Source organism: Choloepus didactylus, chromosome X (assembly GCF_015220235.1).
Source record: "Choloepus didactylus isolate mChoDid1 chromosome X, mChoDid1.pri, whole genome shotgun sequence".
NCBI lineage: Eukaryota > Metazoa > Chordata > Mammalia > Pilosa > Megalonychidae > Choloepus > Choloepus didactylus.
In genome coordinates, this window is record NC_051334.1 from 116582393 (window position 1) to 116606093 (window position 23701).

Here is a 23701-nt window from a genome sequence, read left to right on the forward strand (position 1 = left end):
AATTACAGGTGTGAACTTTTCCATTTGGATTGCCATGAGAATTTCATGAACAGTAGCAGCTAGAGTGCCTGGTAATGTGTTGAGATCAGGCATTTTCCTGAGTTATTCCAAACAAGAGGATGTATGTGCCATCCCCTTGGCAGAAGTAGAGGGTCTAGAGGTAGGATAAATGAGGCAGGTCGGAAGGTAGCCTCAGGAAATGGGGTCTTAGCCCGCGCTGGCCGAGGGCTCAGGCCCCATGCCGGAGAGTATTTAAGTGGAAGAGCAATCACTGACCGTCCATTGTCGCTGTGTCTCGTAATCGGTTAAGAGAGGGGAGGAGGATAAGGGAGACCAGGGTTGGACTCAGCATGAAAGATGAGCTAACGAGGGAGGGCTCTCGACGTCGGAGGGAAGCAGGCGGTTTCACGAGGTCCCAGCGCCAAGAAAGGGGCACAAGGAGGCGGCGCGGGCCCCGCCCCCTCCCCTGGCTGGCGCGGGCGCGGGCGCGAGACGCTGCGCGGCGGCAGCGGCGGGAGCGAGCGGCAGCTGTCAGGCCACCGAGGTCCAAGCTGTACTTGCTGCCCCATTGAGAACGAGGCGGCAGCAGTAGCGGTGACCGTGTTGCTGAGGAGCTGGACTCCGGGCATGCAGAGCTGACCTGCCTGGCACCCGCGGCCCTCTCCTATTTCCTTCTCACTCTATTGGGTAAGGTACCTGTGCGTGGGCAGGGAGAGGGGCTAGGGGCCGATGGACCCGCGAGGCCGGGCGCTGGGGTGGGGGGGGGTGCGGGGACTGTGAGAAGAGGGAGAAAGGGGGGCCTACGTGGTCCCCGGGGCCACTCGCCTCTTAGGAACCGAGCCTAGGCGCTGCCGGGATCGGACCTGGGGTTTGAGGGGTGGGGGCTTGATAAGTGATGGTGGAGGGGGGCGTTGCTGAGTAATCCGGAGCTGCTGCCAAAGCCCGGCGGAGAGGCGCAGGGCTCGGTGGGGAGCGGGTGTGGCTCAGTGCGCATGCGTTACAGCGGGCGCGCTCTAAGACCTGGGAGTGAGGTGAGAGGACCTGGGTCTGAGGGAGTTGGGACTTGGGGCGCATCTTACTTTCTAGGTACCCTATGCTAACGGTTCCCCTTTCATAGAGAGACTAGCATTCCCGGTTTCCTCAGGAAGCTTCTTTTTTCCTGTGCCCTCCTAGCTAGCTTAATATCACCAAATCTTACGTACCTATTTGTCTCCAGGCAGTCTCAGGAAGCAGTGGCCTGGGGCAGTGTCAGATTGCTATCTAGTGTGCCTTATGGCTCGTAAGCCCAGAGCCCTCTTTGTGAGGAGTGAAAGGTTAGAGGTGAAATTCCATATTGGACTCTTCAAGTTGCATACAGGATATAAATGTGGACATAAATGTGAAAATAGCTTTGGTTTGACAGATGTGGCATTTGGACTCATAGCATGGATATAACTGATAACTTGTTCGCTCTACAAAATGAATCCAGTGCATCAGAGGGTATCCTCGCTCTGGAGCCTCCCCACACCAAGCATCAGGTTGTATTGGAAACAACCTACACCATTTAAGTTACAGGGTCTCAAAGGTCCAATCATTTCTTATTTGTGTTGATTTTTACTTATTGAAGAAAGCCCCATCAAGCTCTCCACAGTAGTATTTCCAAATATTGTACCAGGATTCAACAGTAAGTGGGATAGCCCTAATCAGTGCGTCACCACAAGATGGGCTTTTCCCATGACTCCAACCATGGCTCCTCTTATCTACTACCTAGCCCTCCCCTGCTGCTCTTCCCCAACTCATCCCTGCAGTACACATCTCTCTCAAGATTTGCTCCCAAACAATTTGCGCTACGGATTTTGAGCATCATTCTACCCCATGGCAACCGAACTGACATTAGCAATTTTGTTTTCTCTGTCTTCTCTCCATTGTCACACTAAAATGTACTATTTTCAAAGGCTCAACCTCTTTCTCTTTTTAACTGCCTCCTCCCCATCTCCATCTCCACCCCCAAACATCCCCTAACCAAATACAATAATTTTAATCAGACTGTGTGGGTTAATTCAGAATTCAGAAGGTTTCAAGTATATTGAAGAACAAAGAAAGCTGGGGATCATTGGTTACGTGAATTCCTAATTCACCTTACTGTTCAAGGCTAAGAACCTTAATTAGGAAAAAAAAGTGAATAAACTATTCTTAGAGAATTTTGTTAATCTATATGGAGAGGGACTAGGAAAGAGGAATTGCATCTCTAAGATATTTGAGTCAGTGAAAGCCAGATTTTCTCTGAATAGGTCCAACATTAGAATAAACATTTCTGTCCAAATTCTAACTATAAGGTTAGGGACCTATACAACATGCATAAGGGGTTTGACTTTCCCAGTAAATGTATTTGGTGTTACAGAATAATTCTTTTGCCTGCTTATTGCTACCTTGTTTTAAGGTTTGACTGAAATTTGGCATATTTTGAGAAAAGAAAAAGTTGGTTTCATTTACTTTGTACTGTGCTGTTTCTTTTTAATTTAATTATGTCCTAAATTTAGGATATCATACTCATTTTCAAACAATGATGAATGACACTGGGGGTGCCAGCACCCATTGAAAACATAAAGTGGAGATAATTATTTGGCTCTTGTTTTTAGTGGAAATAGAGAAATACATATGTTCATTTTTAAATTGAGAGTTGGGGGAGGGAAACTGCAGCATTTTCATTGACTTTCAACAGGTGGAATTCCTGTTAAGTCCCATCTGGAAGATGATCCAGATAAGTCCATAACCTTTTGCTCTTTATTCACTTTATAAATAGTAGTATTTGGAAATCTTACAAAACTGTGGATCTATTCCACTTTGGCATCAATTCAAAAGCATTAATTCTGGGCACTTACCTAATCAGTCAATTCCTCAACAAATATTTATCGATTATCTATCTCTATGGAGGACCGTGATGCTGCATGCTGAAGGGGCCCCAAAGGCATATACAAACAAGGGCCTTACTATCCAGGAATTTAAAAACTGGTTATGCATAATTAGATACCACTACATGCCCAGTAGAATGGCTAAAATGAAAAAGACTGAAAATACCAAGTGTTGGTGAGTATACGAGCAATTGGAGCTCTCGTGCACTACTAGTAGAAGTGTATATTGGTCCAACCTCTTTGGAAAATTGGCAGTATCTAATAAACATATGCCTACCCTATGACACAGAAATTCTACTCCTAGGTATATATTCCCAAAAGAAATGAGTCAATATATAGTCACCAAAAGACACATACAAGAATGTTCTTAGCAGCTTTATTCAAAATAGCCATTTGGAAACAACACAAATGTCCATTGACAGTGGAATGTATCAATAAATTATGATAGTCATCCATTGGAATACTACACAGCAATAAAAAAGAATGAACTGTTCCATGTAACTACATGGATGAATCTCATAAATGTAATGATGACCCAAAGAAGGCAGATAATTTACATGAAGTTCAAGAACAAGCAAAACAAATCTATGGTGGTAGAAGTAAAAATAACGGTTACCTATGGAGAAGGATATTGACAGGAAAAAGACATGAGGAAGCCTTCTGAGATATTGGAAATGTTCAATATCTTAATGTGGGTGGCAAACTTTAACAAATCTGGTTATGTAGGAAAGACTTACTTAGAAAAGATTGCTAACAAAATAAGGTGGTAAAATAATACGATTACAACTTAAACCATGAGATCTTAAGCTTATATGTTGATCTGTAAACTCCTTGAAGGCGAAACCTTGTCTTAAACATTTGTGCATTTCTCAATGCCTATACCCAGTGGATGTTCAAGTGGTGAGGCTCTGCAAAGTAGATTGTTGGGGAGAGACCAAAGGCAGGGAAAGAGGAGAGCAGAAATTTTGACAATAGATTAGATGGGAGTACATGTTGGCCAAAATGAGGATGGTAGCAGAGGACTAGAAAAGGGTAGTCAGAGGAGAAAATCACAGGATTTAGTGCCCGAAGGCAAGGAGACAAATCTAAACTGTATTCGATTCTACCTTTAGCAAACAAATGGGAGTTGGAGACAGCAGAATAGAGTGGAGGCCTCCTTAGTTAGGGCACAGCATACAATAGGCACTCAAATGTTTGCTCAAGTATCAGCAGCAGAAGTGAACCAGAAGGCCTTTAAAGTCTCTACAATGCTCAGATTCTGTCATATACTGATGCTCAAGATTGTTGGGGAACAAGGAATTCACAGATGTGGAGGAAAGAGAAAAGGAAGAATTGTTATCCTCCCACTGGCAGGCCCTTTTGGAGAAGGGTTCATATAAAGTCGCGAGGCCCCCACCAGTGAATGAAAGGAAGTAGATGAGCAAAAGGAACAAAAATCTCAAGTCAAATTTCTCAAGAAATGTTTACAAATCTTTGCCAACTTCGTAAATTATTCATCCTCCCTCAAATCCTATGAGTTAAGTAGGGCAGGTATTATCAGCTCTATTTTTATGTAAGGGCTGCCCAAGTTCATAAAATAGAAGAATGTCATAGCAGTGATGAAGGCCCTGGTCTCTTGATTGCTGACAGCTCAGAGCTCTTGAAACTAAACCCCATTGCCTTTCCTCCCATTTCCTGGTATAGAGTCCATGTATTCAGAAGTTACATGTGCACATGACCAAATAGGGAATGCACAAGCAACTGCAGCATTATCTCAGATAGTTATTAATACTTCATCATCATTCCTGGAACTGAACATTTGGTTCCATATTCACTCAGTCCTTGACCCGTGTATGGAGTTTATCCACAGCGGGGAAAGTAGGGTTAGTGAGTCTTTTAATGATGTGAACACCTGTTTGCTAGGAACTTAAGGCAGCTCCTTTGGCATGGGTCCTTAACACTAGCTAGCAGCGTCATGACCAAGTTTGTACTTCTTTTTGTTACTTTTCAAGTGAGAGTTCAAGAGTTCTGCTGTATAAAATTATCCAAGAGATCAGTATAGAAAATAAAGAAGTTGTTTCATCTCCATTTAAAGAAGTGTTTGTTTGCTTGAGGTAGTTCTAAAGACAGAAATTTGAGAGCAGAAAAAAAGAGGATAAAAACCAGGAATTGTAGGAAACTTGAGAATTCTGTAGAGAGATATAGACCAAGAAGGAGAATAAAGCCTATCAATTTAGGAGACATTATTTAAAGTCATAGTTACTTAAAGTTGTTTAAAGTCATTAGAGCTCCAATGAATCTCTTATTATATATTTTATCTGTTTGAAAAAAAAGTAGCATGAGATTATTAGGCAGTAGATTTTTTAAAAAGTTTCTCTGTTGCTCAATGAGAAAGAACACTCAACAAATCTAGGAACTATTCTTCTTTTTAGACCAGTACTCTTGATGCTGCTTAAATAAGACCCTTACCATAATAAAGTATAACATTAAATGAAGATATGGTTGAATTTAATAAAGCCTACTAAATACTAAAACCAGTGTTCAAGACAGATGACCTAAATTAATGAATAAAATAATTTGCCAAGAGGATATATGTGTAAACAGGGAGTCCCCAAACATTTTTTTTTCTTCTCTGATCTTGTGGAATTAATTAGAGGCAACCTCGAGGCAGATTGGCAAGTGCACTACCTTTCTTGGAATGGGAACTTTGGTAGGTATAATGGGAAGGAATTTTTTCTCGGATTTAGGATTTCAGCATATCTCTATGGTTTCCCTTTCCTGAATATCATTTATTGTGAATATCATCTACTTTCTTTGATTTACTTTTTTTTTTTTTTTTTTTTTTTTTTTTTTTTTTTTTTTTTTTTTAATCATCATTTTATTGAGATATATTCACATACCACGCAGTCATACAAAACAAATTGTAGTTTCGATTGTTTACAGTACCATTACATAGTTGTACATTCATCACCTAAATCAATCCCTGACACCTTCATTAGCACACACACAAAAATAACAAGAATAATAATTAGAGTGAAAAAGAGCAATTGAAGTAAAAAAGAACACTGGGTACCTTTGTCTGTTTGTTTCCTTCCCCTACTTTTCTACACATCCATCCGTAAACTAGACAAAGTGGTGTTTGGTCCTTATGGCTTTCCCAATCCCATTGTCACCCCTCATAAGCTACATTTTTATACAACTGTCTTCGAGATTCATGGGTTCTGGGTTGTAGTTTGATAGTTTCAGGTATCCACCACCAGCTACCCCAATTCTTTAGAACCTAAAAAGGGTTGTCTAAAGTGTGCATAAGAGTGCCCACCAGAGTGACCTCTCGGCTCCTTTTGGAATCTCTCTGCCACTGAAGCTTATTTCATTTCCTTTCACATCCCCCTTTTGGTCAAGAAGATGTTCTCCGTCCCACGGTGCCAGGTCTACATTCCTCCCTGGGAGTCATATTCCACGTTGCCAGGGAGATTCACTTCCCTGGGTGTCTGATCCCACGTAGGGGGGAGGGCAGTGATTTCACCTTTCAAGTTGGCTTAGCCAGAGAGAGAGGGCCACATCTGAGCAACAAAGAGGCATTCAGGAGGAGACTCTTAGGCACAAATACAGGGAGGCCTAGCCTCTCCTTTGCAGCAACCGTCTTCCCAAGGGTAAAACTTATGGTAGAGGGCTCAACCCATCAAACCACCAGTCCCCCATGTCTGTGGTCATGTTAGCAACCATGGAGGTGGGGTAGGCGAATACCCCTGCATTCTCCACAGGCTCCTCAAGGGGGCACTACATCTTTTTTTTTTTTTTTTTTTTTCCCCTTGTTTGTCTTTTTTTTTTTTTTTTAACTTTCCCTTCTTTTTTCAAATCACCTGTATGAAAAAAAAGTTAAAAAGAAAACAAACATACAATAAAAGAGCATTTCAAAGAGACCATAGCAAGGGAGTAAGAAAAAGACAACTAACCTAAGATAACTGCTTAACTTCCAACATGTTCCTACTTTACCCCAAGAAAGTTACATAATATAGCAACATTTCAGTGAACTTGTTCCTACTACAACCATCAGAAATTAACAGACAATAGTCATTTCTGGGCATCCCCAGAACGTTAAATAGCTTATCTGTTCTTCCTGGATTATTGTTCCCCCTTCCTTAATTGCTCTCTACTGCTAGTTCCCCTACATTCTACATTATAAACCATTTGTTTTACATTTTTCAAAGTTCACATTAGTGGTAGCATATAATATTTCTCTTTTTGTGCCTGGCTTATTTCGCTCAGCATTATGTCTTCAAGGTTCATCCATGTTGTCATATGTTTCACCAGATCGTTCCTTCTTACTGCCGCGTAGTATTCCATCGTGTGTATATACCACATTTTATTTATCCACTCATCTGTTGAAGGACATTTGGGTTGTTTCCATCTCTTGGCAATTGTGAATAATGCTGCTATGAACATTGGCGTGCAGATATCTGTTCGTGTCACTGCTTTCCGATCTTCCGGGTATATACCAAGGAGTGCAATCGCTGGATCGAATGGTAGCTCTATATCTAGTTTTCTAAGGAACTGCCAGACTGACTTCCAGAGTGGCTGAACCATTATACAGTCCCACCAACAATGAATAAGAGTTCCAATTTCTCCACATCCCCTCCAGCATTTGTAGTTTCCTGTTTGTTTAATGGCAGCCATTCTAACCGGTGTTAGATGGTATCTCATTGTGGTCTTAATTTGCATCTCTCTAATAGCTAGTGAAGCTGAACATTTTTTCATGTGTTTCTTGGTCATTTGTATTTCCTCTTCAGAGAACTGTCTTTTCATATCTTTTGCCCATTTTATAATTGGGCTGTCTGTACTATTGTCATTGAGTTGTAGGATTTCTTTGTATATGCAAGATATCAGTCTTTTGTCAGATACATGGTTTCCAAAAATTTTTTCCCATTGAGTTGGCTGCCTCTTTACCTTTTTGAGAAATTCCTTTGAGGTGCAGAAGCTTCTAAGCTTGAGGAGTTCCCATTTATCTATTTTCTCTTTTGTTGCTTGTGCTTTGGGTGTAAAGTCTAGGAAGTGGCCTCCTAATACAAGGTCTTGAAGATGTTTTCCTACATTATCTTCTAGGAGTTTTATGGTACTTTCTTTTATATTGAGATCTTTGGTCCATTTTGAGTTAATTTTTGTGTAGGGGGTGAGGTAGGGGTCCTCTTTCATTCTTTTGGATATGGATATCCAACTCTCCCAGCCCCATTTGTTGAAAAGACCATTATGGCTCAGTTCGGTGACTTTGGGGGCCTTATCAAAGATCAGTCGGCCATAGATCTGAGGGTCTATCTCTGAATTCTCAATTCGATTCCATTGATCTATATGTCTATCTTTGTGCCAGTACCATGCTGTCTTGGCAACTGTGGCTTTATAATAAGCTTCAAAGTCAGGGAGTGTAAGTCCTCCCACTTCGTTTTTCTTTTTTAGAGTGTCTTTAGCAATTCGAGGCATCTTCCCTTTCCAAATAAATTTGATAACTAGCTTTTCCAAGTCTGCAAAGTAGGTTGTTGGAATTTTGATTGGGATTGCATTGAATCTGTAGATGAGTTTGGGTTAGAATTGACATCTTAATGACATTTAGCCTTCCTATCCATGAACATGGAATATTTTTCCATCTTTTAAGGTCCCCTTCTATTTCTTTTAGTAGAGTTATGTAGTTTTCTTTGTATAGGTCTTTTACATCTTTGGTTAAGTTGATTCCTAGGTACTTGATTTTTTTAGTTGCTATTGAAAATGGTATCTTTTTCTTGAGTGTCTCTTCAGTTTGTTCATTTCTAGCATATAGAAACATTACTGACTTATGTGCATTAATCTTGTATCCCGCTACTTTGCTAAATTTGTTTATTAGCTCTAGTAGGTGTATCGTTGATTTTTCAGGGTTTTCTAGATATAAGATCATATCATCTGCAAACAATGACAGTTTTACTTCTTCTTTTCCAATTTGGATGCCTTTTATTTCTTTGTCTTGCCGGATTGCCCTGGCTAGCACTTCCAGCACAATGTTGAATAACAGTGGTGACAGCGGGCATCCTTGTCTTGTTCCTGATCTTAGAGGGAAGGCTTTCAGTCTCTCACCATTGAGTACTATGCTGGCTGTGGGTTTTTCATATATGCTCTTTATCATGTTGAGGAAGTTTCCTTCAATTCCTACCTTTTGAAGTGTTTTTATCAAAAAGGGATGTTGGATTTTGTCAAATGCTTTTTCAGCATCTATTGAGATGATCAATTGATTTTTTCCTTTCGAGTTTTTAATGTGTTGTAATACATTGATTGTTTTTCTGATGTTGAACCATCCTTGCATGCCTGGAATGAACCCCACTTGGTCATGGTGTATGATTTTTTTAATGTGTCTTTGGATTCGATTTGCAAGTATTTTGTTGAGGATTTTTGCATCTATATTCATTAGGGAGATTGGCCGGTAGTTTTCCTTTTTTGTAGCATCTTTGCCTGGTTTTGGTATTAGATTGATGTTAGCTTCATAAAATGAGTTAGGTAGTGTTCCATTTTTTTCAATGTTTTGAAAGAGTTTGAGTAAGATTGGTGTCAGTTCTTTCTGGAAAGTTTGGTAGAATTCTCCTGTGAAGCCATCTGGCCCTGGGCATTTATTTGTGGGAAGATTTTTGATGACTGATTGGATCTCTTTGCTTGTGATGGGTTGGTTGAGGTCTTCTATTTCTTCTCTGGTCAGTCTAGGTTGTTCATATGTTTCCAGGAAATTGTCCATTTCTTCTACATTATCCAGTTTGTTGCCATACAGTTGTTCATAATATCCTCTTATAATTTTTTTAATTTCTTCAGGATCTGCAGTTATGTCACCTTTTTCATTCATTATTTTGTTTATATGGGTCTTCTCTCTTTTTGATTTTGTCAGTCTAGCTAGGGGCTTGTCAATCTTGTTGATCTTCTCAAAGAACCAACTTTTGGTGATATTTATCCTTTCTATTGTTTTTTTGTTCTCTATGTCATTTATTTCTGCTTTAATCCTTGTTATTTCTTTTCTTCTACTTGGTTTAGGATTGGTTTGCTGTTCATTTTCTAGCTTCTTCAGTTGATCCATTAGTTCTTTGATTTTGGCTCTTTCTTCCTTTTTAATATATGCGTTTAGTGCTATAAATTTCCCCCTTAGCACTGCTTTTGCTGCATCCCATAGGTTTTGGTATGTTGTGTTCTCATTTTCATTCGTCTCTATATATTTAGCAATTTCTCTTGCTATTTCTTCTTTAACCCACTGATTGTTTAGGAGTGTGTTGTTTAACCTCCAGGTATTTGTGAATTTTCTAAGTCTCTGATGGTTATTGACTTCTAATTGTATTCCATTGTGGTCAGAGAATGTGCTTTGAATAATTTCAATCTTTTTAAATTTATTGAGGCTTGTTTTATGTCCCAGCATATGATCTATTCTGGAGAAAGTTCCGTGAGCACTAGAAAAGTATGTGTATCCGGGTGATTTGGGATGTAATGTCCTGTATATGTCTGTTAAATCTAATTCATTTATCAGATTGTTTAGGTTTTCAATTTCCTTATTGGTCTTCTGTCTGGTTGATCTATCTATAGGAGAGAGTGATGTGTTGAAGTCTCCCACAATTATTGTGGAAACATCAATTGCTTCCTTTAGTTTTGCCAATGTTTCTCTCATGTATTTTGTGGCACCTTGATTGGGTGCATAGACATTTACGATTGTTATTTCTTCTTGCTGAATTGCCCCTTTTATTAGTATGTAGTGGCCTTCTTTGTCTCTCAAAACATCCCTGCATTTGAAGTCTATTTTATCTGAGATTAATATTGCTACACCTGCTTTCTTTTGGCTGTAGCTTGCATGAAATATTTTTTTCCATCCTTTCACTTTCAATTTCTTTGTGTCCCTGTGTCTAAGATGAGTCTCTTGTATGCAACATATTGATGGTTCATTTTTTTTGATCCATTCTGCGAATCTATATCTTTTAATTGGGGAGTTTAATCCATTTACATTCAACGTTAAAACCGTGAAGGCATTTCTTGAATCGGCCATCTTATCCTTTGGATTATGTTTGCCATATTTTTCCCTCTCTCTATTAATATCCTTTATTGTACCCATACCGAATCTCTTTAGTACTGAACCTTTCTCCAAGTCTCTCTGTCCTGTCTTTGTTTCTCTGTCTGTAGGGCTCCCTTTAGTATCTCCAGTAGGGCAGGTCTCTTGTTAGCAAATTCTCTCAGCATTTCTTTGTCTGTGAAAAATTTAAGCTCTCCCTCAAATTTGAAGGAGAGCTTTGCTGGATAAAGTATTCTTGGCTGGAAATTCCTCTCTCTCAGAATTTTAAATATATCGTGCCATTGCCTTCTCGCCTGCATGGTGGCTGCTGAGTAGTCACTACTTAGTCTTACGCTGTTTCCTTTGTATGTGGTGAATTGCTTTTCTCTTGCTGCTTTCAGAACTTGCACCTTCTCTTCTATGTTTGACAGTGTGATCAGTATATGTCTCGGAGTGGGTTTTTTTGGATTTATTCTATTTGGAGTTCGCTGAGCATTTATGATTTGTGTATTTATGTTGTTTAGAAGATTTGGGAAGTTTTCCCCAACAATTTCTTTGAATACTCTTCCTAGACCTTTACCCTTTTCTTCCCCTTCTGGGACACCAATGAGTCTTATATTCGGACGCTTCATATTATCTATCATATCCCTGAGGTCCATTTCGAGTTTTTCAATTTTTTTCCCCATTCTTTCTTTTATGCTTTCATTTTCCATTCTGTCATCTTCCAGGTCACTGATTCGTTGTTCAACTTCCTCTAGTCTTGTACTATGAGTGTCCAGAATCTTTTTAATTTGGTCAACAGTTTCTTTAATTTCCATAAGATCATCCATTTTTTTATTTAGTCTTGCAATGTCTTCTTTATGCTCTTCTAGGGTCTTCTTGATTTCCTTCATATCCCGTACTAGGGTCTCATTGTTCATCTTTAGTTCTTTGAGTAGCTGCTCTAGGTGTGTCTCTTCTGGTCTTTTGATTTGGGTGCTTGGGCTTGGGTTATCCATATCGTCTGGTTTTTTCATATGCTTTATAATTTTCTGTTGTTTTTGGCCTCGTGGCATTTGCTGAACTTGATAGGGTTCTTTTAGGGTTTGTAGACCAGTTGAAGTCCTTATCTCTAATTTATCAGATCTACAGCTTCGTGGAGTACACTTTCTCTAACTAACCAGCAGGTGGCGTCCACGAGCCACCTGTTCTCCACAAGCCAGATCTCCCCTGCTTAGCCTTTTTGGTGAGTGGGGGAGTGAGTCTTGTGGGGCCCAATTGGTGTCCCAAGCTTGCGTGTGTAGTTGGTGTTGCCTGCCCTGTATGTGGGGCGTGTTTCTGGGCAGTCGGGGAGGGGGGGTGGCCCTAACAATCAAATCTCCCTGATGATCCTAGAGTTTTAAAGCTACTGCAATAGTCTAATCCTTCAGTTCAGTCCTGCCACAGTTTGTCTCTGCCACTGACCCACAAGTCTTTGGTATTGGCGTATGGCTCCTGAGACTTGCAAGTGGGCCCCTCTTCCAGGCTGTGCACCCCGGGTCCTCTGTTGAGGGATGACTGTGCTATGTCACAGGTGAGTGCCGTCCCCCCAGGGCAGTTCTGGGCTGCTGGGCTGTGTTGGGAGGCTCCCAGTCTGCTCAAATGATGGCTGAATGGGGCTCTGTTAATTCACACTGCTCCCCCTTCCCAGCTCTGGGACATTCAGCTGAGGTTGCAGGGAAGGCTAATGTCCACGCCCAGTTTTGTGGTGTGTGCCTGTTATTTGAAGCACTTCCGTCACACTGGGTTGTCTGGGGCAGCTCTGGGCTATGGGGCTGGCGATGGGCAGGAGTGTTTCCTGTCCACCAGGATGGTGGCTGTGAGCGGACACCCCCCTTTTCTTGGGAAGTTGTGTTGTTTAGTGAATTTTTCTCAGCCACTGGATTATTGCCTTTTGTCTCAGAGCTCTCTTATTTCTGCTCTTGACTTGACGTGCCCAAATTTCAATTCTTTGAAGCTTTCTGTATTGAGCTTCTTAGAGTAATTGTTTTAGAAAAAGCAAAAAGGATTTAAAAAAAAAAAAAAAAAAAAAAAAAAAAAAACGGCCCTCCACAGAGATCTAATGGGTTATTGAAATGCTAATAGACAAAGCAACCAGGGCCATTAAGGAAAGGTGCCCTGGGCAGAGAGATCAGCCTTGCTTCGGGATTTGCATATGCGCCTCAAGGCCTGATCTCCGCCCTTCCCCTTTCTGTGTTCACCAGAACTCCAAAAATCCTCTGCTTTTACTTTGGAGCTTCTCGTGTTGTTTTCCTTCTATGCCCGTCTCCTCTCTGCTGGGCTGGCTGCTCTCAGAGTCTCTGGTGTCTGGCCTCAGTCTATCTATGGTTGGAGTTTGAATCAGTAGAATGAGTTTCCGTTGAGAGCAGCCACTGCAATTCTCCCTTCTCCTTCCTGGAGCTGACAGCCCCTCCTCCCCCGGGACTGAGCCTGGCAGGGAGGGGCGCGGGTCCCCTGGCCGCAAAAACTTACAGATTTCGCTGATCTCAGCAGTTCCACGTTTTCATGAGTGTTGTATGAAGTATGCCCAAAGACAGATTGCTCTGTGGTGTCCAGTCCACGCAGTTCCTGGCTTTTTACCTACTTTCCTGGAGGAGTAACTAAAACATACAGCTCACCAGTCTGCCATCTTGCCCCGCCCCCTCTTTGATTTACTTTTATTTTCACTGAAGAGTTCAATGGAGAGACAATATAAAACTAAAACTCATATAAAAAGTAAACTCGTTAGGACAAGTTAAAGTTCTTGCAATAAAATTTTTTTGTTCATGTTAAGCATTTGTGGCATTTTGCACTCTTAAGTATATTTGTAAAAAGCATCCTCTGTAGGTAAGTTGAGTTTGCTCTTTTATTCTGACTTGAGTGTATAGCCTTAACTTTGTTTCATTATAGATTTTTAAAACAATGTTTCCCAATCTGCTTTGTAGAACCCTCAAAAGAAAGAATAAAACAACTGGAAGAAAGAAAAGGTGTGAAATTGTGACAAAGACCCAACCGGGTAGGTATTTCATAAAAACTATGAATTTTATGTTTTTAAATTTGACCTCTTAAAAATGAATAGTTAGACAATGTGTAAACTCAGAATTGAATCTTAGAACATAGCCTAACGTGGACACAATAATTGTAATAGTCCCTAGATTGTAAGCTCTTACAGCAGTTAACTCTATCCCTGAATTGTAAGGCCTATCTCTAAACTTTGAGATACTGATCCCCTAGCGTATGTTGTCACAAACATTGGGACTGGCAGTTTGATGTGCTGAGCCCTCGAGCATGGGACTTGCCCTTATGAAGCTCATTACCACAAAGGAGAGTCTGAAGTTGTATGTAATGGTGCCTAAGAGTCTCCCCCTGAGTGCCTCTTTGTTGCTCAGATGTGGCCCTCTCTCTCTAACTGAGCCATCTCGACAGGTGAACTCGCTGCTCTCCCCCCTACGTGGGACCCAACTCCCAGGGGTGTAAATCTCCCTGGCAACGCAGAGTATGACTCCCGGGGATGAATGTGGACCCGGCATCGTGGGACTGAGAGTATCTTCTAGACCAAAAGGGGGATGCAAAATGAGACAAAATGGTTTCAGTGGCTGAGAGATTCCAAATGGAGTCAAGAGTTCACTCTGGTGGACATTCTTATGCACTATATAGATAACACCTCTTAGGCTTTAATGTATTGGAATAGCTAGAAGTAAATACCTGAAACTACCAAACTCCAACCCAGCAGTCTGGACTCCTGAAGACAATTATATAATAATGTAGATTACAAGGGGTGACAGTGTGATTGTGAAGACCTTGTGGATCACACCCCCTTTATCTAGTGTATGGATGAGTGGAGGAATGGGGATAAAAACTAAAGGACAAATGGGGTGGGATGGGGGGATGATTTGGGTGTTTTTTTTCACTTTTATTTTTTATTCTTGTTCTGGTTCTTTCTGATGTAAGGAAAATGTTCAGAGATAGATTGTGGTGATGAACGCATAACTACGTTATCATACTGTGGACAGTGGATTGTATATCATGGATGATTGTATGGTGTGTGAATGTATTTCAATAAAACTGAATTTAATTAAAAAAAAAATGAATAGTTAGAAAAAATATATAGTTAGTACACATGCACACCAAAATAGTTTTACAGCCTACTGGATTAATGAAACAACATTTCAAACATATGTGCCTCCCAAAGCTCTTTTGCATGGGCTCCTTTGTTTAGTGATTAGCTTTTCAAAGCTCTGGATCTCTTCCATAAATTACACCTGATTAACATCATCATTGTTGAGTTCCCATAATGGACCTAATGTGAAAGTACCTAACAGATCTGGTACAAGGTAGTTGCACAGTCAACATTTGATCTTTTTATTTTAAAATGCATTCTAGGCATTCCATGTATAGACATGTTGTAGAGGTAACAAGAAGGGTACTACTATATAATTATTGGCACTTTAGAGTTTACAGTATGTTTTCATATGTTTCTATTAGGGAATTAGGACCTAAATCCCAAAATTAATAAGCTATTTGAGATTTTCTTCCTTAATGATAGCTGTTATATTGATATCAGTCAACTATCATCAACTTATATGCCATTGTTCCATGAGGAAAAGATTATGGAAGACTGTTTACTTATGAGGCTGTCCCGTATCCATGCAAGGATAATGGGGCAAATGCCTGAAGAAACTTGACCTCTTTTCTCTCCCCCAAACTCTAGAGTCCAGTATAATTCTGGTCCATGCCTCTACTGATGAAATCAAGAATCCAGCTCACATAGCTTTCTCTCAGTAATTCTTGGGTCAATCAGGAGCAGACTTCAAACTCCAAGTCAATTTCGTACTATTTTCCTCTTGTTTGGAATTGTCTAAACCAGAAGCTAATATGGTTACACATTCGAGCGGCATTCCTGTTCTAGGCTCTCACTCCTAGAGTGGGGTCAGAACGGAACCAAATTATAGCACCATCTGCTAATCCGTTTACCTGTGTCATTCAGCCATTTTCCTGGCACAGGCAAGCGACCTCAGAAAAATGAGACCTTTTTTCCTCTTGTGCAAAGAAAGAGTTTTATGCCTACTGCTGTGTTATATCATTTAATGAGCATGAATCAAGAGAAGTTAAATTAGAAGTCCTCACAATTCTGAGACACTTGCTATGAAATTGATTTCTGTTTTAGGTTTAACTGTTTTCCCTCCTACTTTTTCTTTTTCTTTTTTTTTTCTTTTTTCAGGTTCTCTTTGTTACAAACTCCTCCATATCTGCTGCTGCAACAATGAGTGGGAAATCCCTGCTCTTAAAGGTCATTCTCTTGGGTGATGGTGGAGTTGGGAAAAGCTCACTTATGAACCGTTATGTAACTAATAAGTTTGACTCCCAGGCTTTTCACACCATAGGGGTAGAGTTCTTAAACCGAGATCTGGAGGTAGATGGACGCTTTGTAACCCTTCAGATCTGGGACACTGCAGGGCAGGAACGTTTCAAGAGCCTTAGGACACCCTTCTACAGGGGAGCAGACTGCTGCCTCTTGACCTTCAGCGTGGATGACCGACAGAGCTTTGAGAACCTTGGCAACTGGCAGAAAGAATTCATCTACTATGCAGATGTAAAGGACCCTGAGCACTTCCCCTTTGTAGTTCTGGGTAACAAGGTAGACAAAGAGGATAGGCAAGTGACTACCGAGGAGGCACGAGCCTGGTGCATGGAGAATGGGGATTACCCTTATCTAGAAACAAGTGCCAAAGATGATACTAATGTGACAGTGGCCTTTGAAGAAGCTGTCAGGCAGGTTTTGGCTGTAGAGGAACAGCTGGAGCATTGCATGTTAGGCCACACCATTGACTTGAATAGTGGCTCCAAAGCAGGATCTTCATGCTGTTAAAAGTAGTCTTTTTAAAATGTGCCCCAAATTGTTCAGTTAGTAGTATAAGAATAACTGTGCCCCTCTAAGAGTGCATACACACACACACACACACACACACACACAACGGTAAGAGATAAGGTTGTGATTGTGAATCAAAGCCTTTCAAATTGAAGCTGTAGAATGATTTAAAAAAAAAAAAAAGCTTTGTCAAGCCAAGTGTATTTTGTGTGATTTCTGCTATTTCCCCTTCTGTGTGTATCAAGACATGTCAGAAAGCTTTAGTCCTGAGAGATAAATATTTTTCAAATCACAGTTTAAACCTAGAGCTCAGCAGCATGAAAGAGTTAAAGAGCTAAAGTTATCCCTTAAAGTGTTCCATTAATCAACTAACAAATATCACCATCAGACTTTTGCCAAACCGTTTCTGACATTTCTGTCAAAGGAAAAAAAAAGACTCTGCGCTATATTATAATAAAAAATAATAATACAAACAAGGATGTCCCAACCTTAAATTATAGGGAGGCTGTAATGATAAAGAATCAAAAGTATAATGATGTACACTGCCTTGTTTAATCCTTATGTATAGTTTGCCCCTCTCTGGGCTTTTAAAAAAATACCACCTCAACAACAGATACCCTAATGACACTGGAAATTGATTGTACTCTTGAGTTTAAAGGGACAGGGTATTAGTGAATGGATTATGCTTAAATATGCCAACCACCCTTGCAAATAAATGGTTGGTTTGCTTTTACTTAATAACTCTACTTCTGTATAGAGATGTTGCTTCTCTGACAACCTCTTATTAATTTAGCAATGCTGCTTAATATATGGCTTTGGGTGCAATGCTCTCTGCTCATAATTTAGATGGTTCTTTAGTCTACCATGCTGGTCCCACAAAGAAGGCTTCAGAAAAGATTAGGGAATAATTGGCTTTTCTCCCAAGGTTCTTTAATTCGAATACTTACTATAGAAGAAGAAATGGATTTCTTGTATGTTGCACTGTAGGTTTCAGCGGACCAAATTAGGACATTGAAAATGACAAGAGAGCAGACTTCAACCCAGTGTTAGAATGGACTTCCTCATAATTAGAGTTGTCCAACAGTGGAATAGACTGCCTTAATACTGAGCTCTCCTCCATTGGAATTATTCAAGGAGATGCTGAATGACCATCCTTTAAAACAGCATAAAAAAGAATTTCTGTACTGGCTAGATATTCATTCTAAGGTCCCTTCCAGCTCTAAGTTCTGTGAACCTATAAACTGTGTTTCAATGCCATTTGATAGCTAGATTTATCTTAAGATAACACCTAACACCATGAAGAGTGACTTTTAAAAATTTTCAAACTATTCTGGGATCAGCCTTTAACAACAGCTTCTGCATAGTTCTTCCCTTTGCTTTTGCATTGGAGCAGAAAAAATTCTTGAGCTCTGAGTAATCTTTATGTGCCCTGATGGAAACAGCCTAAAGATAACATTAAAATGCAAAAATGGTTTGTCAATTTTTGATTACGATGACTACCAGTTATATACCGTATTATGCAGTCTAGTTCTTGTTGATCTGTTTGTGCAGCATAACTTTTAATCTGTACTTTATAGCATCTATGATAAAAATAGTGACCCAAAGTAGTGAGGAACAGTTAGAAATGCCCCCCCCCCCAAAGAGACCCAGGCTGGGAAGGGGGTGGGAGCTTTCACAGGAATACAGCCTAGAACTCTCCATTGTAGCCACATATGGAATCAGCCTTACACGTGGAACCTTATGTGCTTTAAGAGCTCTGGGACTTTTGGGCCACATAAACAAGCGGAGAAAGATACTACAACCCAGTCATACCCAATATTTCCAATTAAGATATAGCCCTGAACTGATTGTCTAACTAACTTTGATGCCAGAAGTCAAAGCCAGAACTGGGACCCCACAGCTCTTAAGTATAGGTCCCCATTCTGCCTCTGCCTATAGCCAGCCACGATAATTTCCAAGTTTCATGATCATTTTGCTACAATCATGTTAGGATGGAAATCGGTACATTGCTGTAGTCAGAACTGTTAAATGCTAATTGTTTTTAAGGCATGAGACCTGGGGCCTTCTCTTTCTACTTGCACTCTGCTTATAGTAGTTTCTATTTGTAGATCTCAGGCCTTCACAAAGACCTCCACCAACTCACAAAAGTCCTTGTCTCTGTTAGAGTGGCATGTAGTCATTTGAGTAACAAGTCATGTAAGTATTCCATTCATAGGCCTCCTGTCCACCCAAGACAAGTATTAATTTTATGGCAGGTCAGTTGAAGCCTCTTACCTCATAGGCATATCATTTTTTTTTCCTTCCAAATCACGACACAATATGTTAATGAAGGCATTTAGCAATAAGTGACAAAAGCAGTGGCACTTTGGTGTGTAACTCAATAGGGTGTTGACATATAGTGTGGGTAAGATTAAAAATCACCAAAGGCTGAAATCTGAGCACCAGGAACTGTGCATATATGCTTAGAAATTGGCAGTGTACCCTGGAATGTTCAGTGCAATGTTTTCAGTGAGTTTTTTTAAAAAAACAAGCACTAGATTTTTCGAATAAGATATTTCTAATTAGAACTATATTCAGTTTTCCAACGGTCCATTAAAACATCATACAGAATTTTAATTTAGTTTATTTTCTTGTATTGGGCTAATATTCAAGGGGCCTCAGATTCCATGTCTTCAGTGGCTTGGTGAATTTCAGGTTATTTTGTGCCTGCCTCAGCCATCTTTACTTTTTCCTGAGGTATTCCACAATCCTCTTGTTGCAGGTGCTGCTAAAAATCTCAAAATTGTGTATCAGATATTTTGTTTCAACTGTTAAAAATCATCTGTGTTAAAATGAATAAAAAGCGCATTTTGAATAACCAATATACCTTTGTGCATCTTCCCTCCATTTCTCTTTTTGATTAACTAGTGGCTATGACAGACAGTACTTATCAATCAAGTCACTCTTTTGGCTGTGTTGGATGTGGCCTCCGGATCATTTTTCACGTGGCTCTCTAAGCAGCCACTACCTAGTGACAAGATAAATATTGTTCTACTGATTGGGAAGCAAACTCCAAAGATCGCAGTGGAGAGGTGCCTTTTTTTTTGTCACTTTCTAATGCATGAAGGTCATTGGGACTAGAAATTGGATCTTGACTCTCCACTTTCTTTCTGTATTATAACTTAAAACAAATGTTAAACAACCACAAAGTTTAAACAGAATAAACATATTCCCTTTATTTTTTACTGGTAAATTTTCCAGACCTTAGGAAAACATGAAAATACAGGAGAGACAAACCAGAAAACAAAGGATAACTTAAAATATTCTGTTCTCTTCCTTCTCAAAGGATACTTGCATTAGCATAGAAGGGCTTGAATATACATAATGGTGACTTTCAAATTATGGACACAAGTCTCTCCACAGAACATAATTTCATTACATAGATTCTGTTGGCCACAGATTTAGGCCTCTTCTCTCCTCCCTCTACTTGGAACTTTGGGCAACTGAAATTGCAGAAGGGAAAAAAAACAGATTTTTACACAATTTATAAGCCTCTTACAAAGTATTTGCTCATCCAAAACTTACATTTTCAAAGCAGAAAACTAGCTTTCTGCCTTTGCTGTTTTTATGCCTGATTCATTACCCAATGGGAAATCTCTTTCTCTTGATGTCTTAAGAAATAGTATAAATTCTCATTTTTTGAGTGATTTCGCTGTTGTCTTTCCAGAAAGTGGAGGGTGTGACATGGATGATTTATTTTCAATTCGGTAATTGAATTTTTAAAACACACTGGATGACTCCCAGGAGTGTAAATCTCCCTGGCAATGTGGGATGTCACTCCCAGGGATAAGCCTAGACCGGGCAATGTGGGATTGAGAAAATCTTGACCAAACAGAGGAAGAGAAATGGAAAAAAATAAAGTTTCAGTGGCTGAGAGATTCCAAATGGAGTCAAGAAGTCATTTTGGCGATTACTCTTATGCATTATAGAGATATCCCTTTTTAGTTTTTAGTTTATTAGAATAGCTAGAAGGAAGTATCTGAAGCTGTTGAACTGCAATCCAGTATCCTTGATTCTTGAAGATGATCGTATAACTATATAGCTTATATGGTGTGACCATGTGATTGTGAAAACATGGCTCAGACTCCCTTTATCCAGTGTATGGACAAATGGGTAGAAAAATGGGGACAGAAAGTAAATGAATAATAAGGGGGTAGGGTATAGTGACATTTTGGGTGTTCTTTTTTACTTTTATTTTTATTCTTATTTTTATTTTTTGAGTAATGAAAATGTGCAAAAATTGATTGTGGTGATGAATGCACAACTATATGAGGATAATGGGAACAATTGTACACTTTGGATGATTGTATGATATGTGAATATATTTCAATAAAATTGTGTTAAAAAATTAAAAAATCACACTGGGAAAGTGGGGCTTTGATTTGAGTAAATTCAGGATGAGAATTGGGGTGGGCATCTCTACTTTCATTTGAATAACCTGAAGTAGTCCTAACTGCAGCATTTTTTTTTAACCTCAGTGATACTGATAATCTCTCTTTGCTATGAAGATGTAGGATTTTTTACAGTGGAGTGCCTTTTTTACACTTAATTTTAGGCCAGGTAAACTGAGACATCTTTTGATAAAATGTAAAATGTACGTGCATAATTTTGGATACTCACCAATGTTCCCTTTTACCAAGGAAACTGGCCTCTTTAATTCCATCAAGTTACCATGACTAATGGCGCCTTCATTCTTTACTCTTTTCTCTTTAAGAGAAAGGATACTGATAGAAGGTAGGCATGTTTACAGAATTAAAGATTATCAAATGTCTGGTTATTGATATGCAAAAACTGATAAGGATCTGCCTTTTGTTTTGCTGGCTGTGGTAGTGATACATGTGTAAAGTGTTTTGGGGGTGGGGGTGTTTTCCCAGTGAAAAGGAATGTCTTCACAGCTCAAGATGTGAAGGAGTTGTCATCTTTAGACATGAAGAAACTGCTGCATTTCTCTGTGTCTTTATAAATTGATTTGTCTTCTCCTAGGTGACTCAGAGAACTATTTTTTCAGCCATGTAAATGCCTTTTTAAACAGTGGGTTTTGTGTGTGCATGTGTGCGTATATTTGAGTAACCTGTCAATTCCTTTCATGCTCTATGAATTACGGGTAAACGTGTAATGAGTCTCAGTGTAGCACTCCCGAATTTTAACCAGACATGCCAAGCTGTGCTTCTTCTACCTAATTGATTGATAAAAGGAATTGGAAAATCTTCCCTTAATGAAAAGAATAGCTCTTAATTCAACCTTAGCTGTACTGATTAAAGTTAGAATACAAATCATGCTTTCCTGTGGTGTATTCGTGAGGAAGAAAGAGACAGGCTCATATCGTTTCTTTACCCTTACATTGTTCCTGGCTGCCTTAGAAACAGCATATCCAAGTGTGTGTCCTGTAATATATTGTTCAACATAAAGTCTGCTGATAGATGAACAACTGTTGGTTGCCTTTGAATCTTTTCTTTGTCTATTTGTTCCCAGCCAGAAAACTTTTGAGTCGCTAGGAAACATGAAAAATGTGTCTATTTTTTTCTGATTACAAAAGTTATACACATCCATGGTGGAAAATTAGGGAACAAAAGAAAAAGAATAGCAAGATAAAGAAAAGCAAATGATATCTATAATTCCAGTACCCCGAGATAACCAGAACTTAACTTTTTAGTGTATATTTTAATATATTTATATAATTGATGTCATACTGATATACATGCTGATTGTAATCTTTTTTCATGTAACATAGACTGAACTTTCTTCTAAGTGACTATATATTCTTCTAACAGTTATATTTAATGATTGCATAATATTCCATTGAAGGATTTGCCAAACCCTTCCCTTATTCACCAGACATTGAGTGGTTTTCCAACTGTCTCTTTTTAAGACTATATATATATATATATATATATAAAATCATGCTCTAGAAAGTTGTCCCAAATTCTGTCAACAATTACAGTAGATTAAAAGGAGGCCTATTTTTCCAAACACTCATATTTATGGAATATTATCTTCTTTTTAACCACATTTGCCCAATTTGATGAATGAAAAATGATCACGTGTTTTGGTTTGTGTTTCTTTAATCTTTTAAGAGTAAGTAGTTGTTCATATATTTAATTGACCATTTTTATTTCTTTTTGGCCCATTCTTGTTGTTAGTCCATTTTTGAATGGGTGGGGGGCATTCATTCTTGTTTCTAATTGATTTCTAGGAACTCATTTTTTATATCATAGGTACTAACCTCTGATCTTATCCATATTGCTGGTCTACTGCAATTCCCCACCCCTGACCTATTTCTTGCCTTTTAATTTCACTTATGGCATTTTTTACATATTGACAGATTCTTGAAAGGATCATGTTCTGATAAAATAGAAAACAAAAACAAAGGTGAGGGGAGAAAAGCCTATTTTAATCTATCTTTTGCTCTTGATCACATTTGAGACTATATGTAGTTATTTTTGTTTAGAAAGATTATGACTCTAAACTTGTGTCAACATGATCAAAGAATTGGTAGAAAGCAAACCATTCATCCAGCTGCATTATCTGCATGATGTCAATTTGCTGATTTGATTGGGGCTTTTTGTCATTTTAATGTACAAATTATTCTTAAGTCTCATACAAATATAGTGATAGTAACAGTTCAGCTTTCACCCACAAGGGGGAAATGAAGACCAGTTAGTGTTCTGCCATAGACAGATTAGACTACAGATTGTTAGAGCTAAAGTGGGGCGTGGAAATCATCCTTCTTGTCCACCTCTCCCTTACATGGAAAAACTGAAGTCTGGAGAGGTTAAGCAACTTGTTCCAGGTCGCAGAGCTGACTAGTTAGAGAGAGCTGGATCCTAGGCATTTTCCAGTTTATCAAATTGTGATTTAGTTATAAATGACACAAACTATAAAAACATACAT

The 23701-nt window shown here is 39.3% G+C and overlaps 1 protein-coding gene across 1 annotated transcript; it reads left to right on the plus strand.

The window, feature by feature from the left end:
* The first annotated feature begins 536 nt into the window (after nt 1-536).
* On the plus strand, nt 537-19632 carry RAB9B (RAB9B, member RAS oncogene family). Its single transcript, XM_037822548.1, has 3 exons — nt 537-687; nt 13848-13918; nt 16124-19632. The coding sequence occupies exon 3, from the start codon at nt 16166-16168 to the stop codon at nt 16769-16771; it is 606 nt and encodes a 201-aa protein (XP_037678476.1). The 5' UTR covers nt 537-687; nt 13848-13918; nt 16124-16165; the 3' UTR covers nt 16772-19632.
* Nucleotides 19633-23701: the final 4069 nt, after the last annotated feature.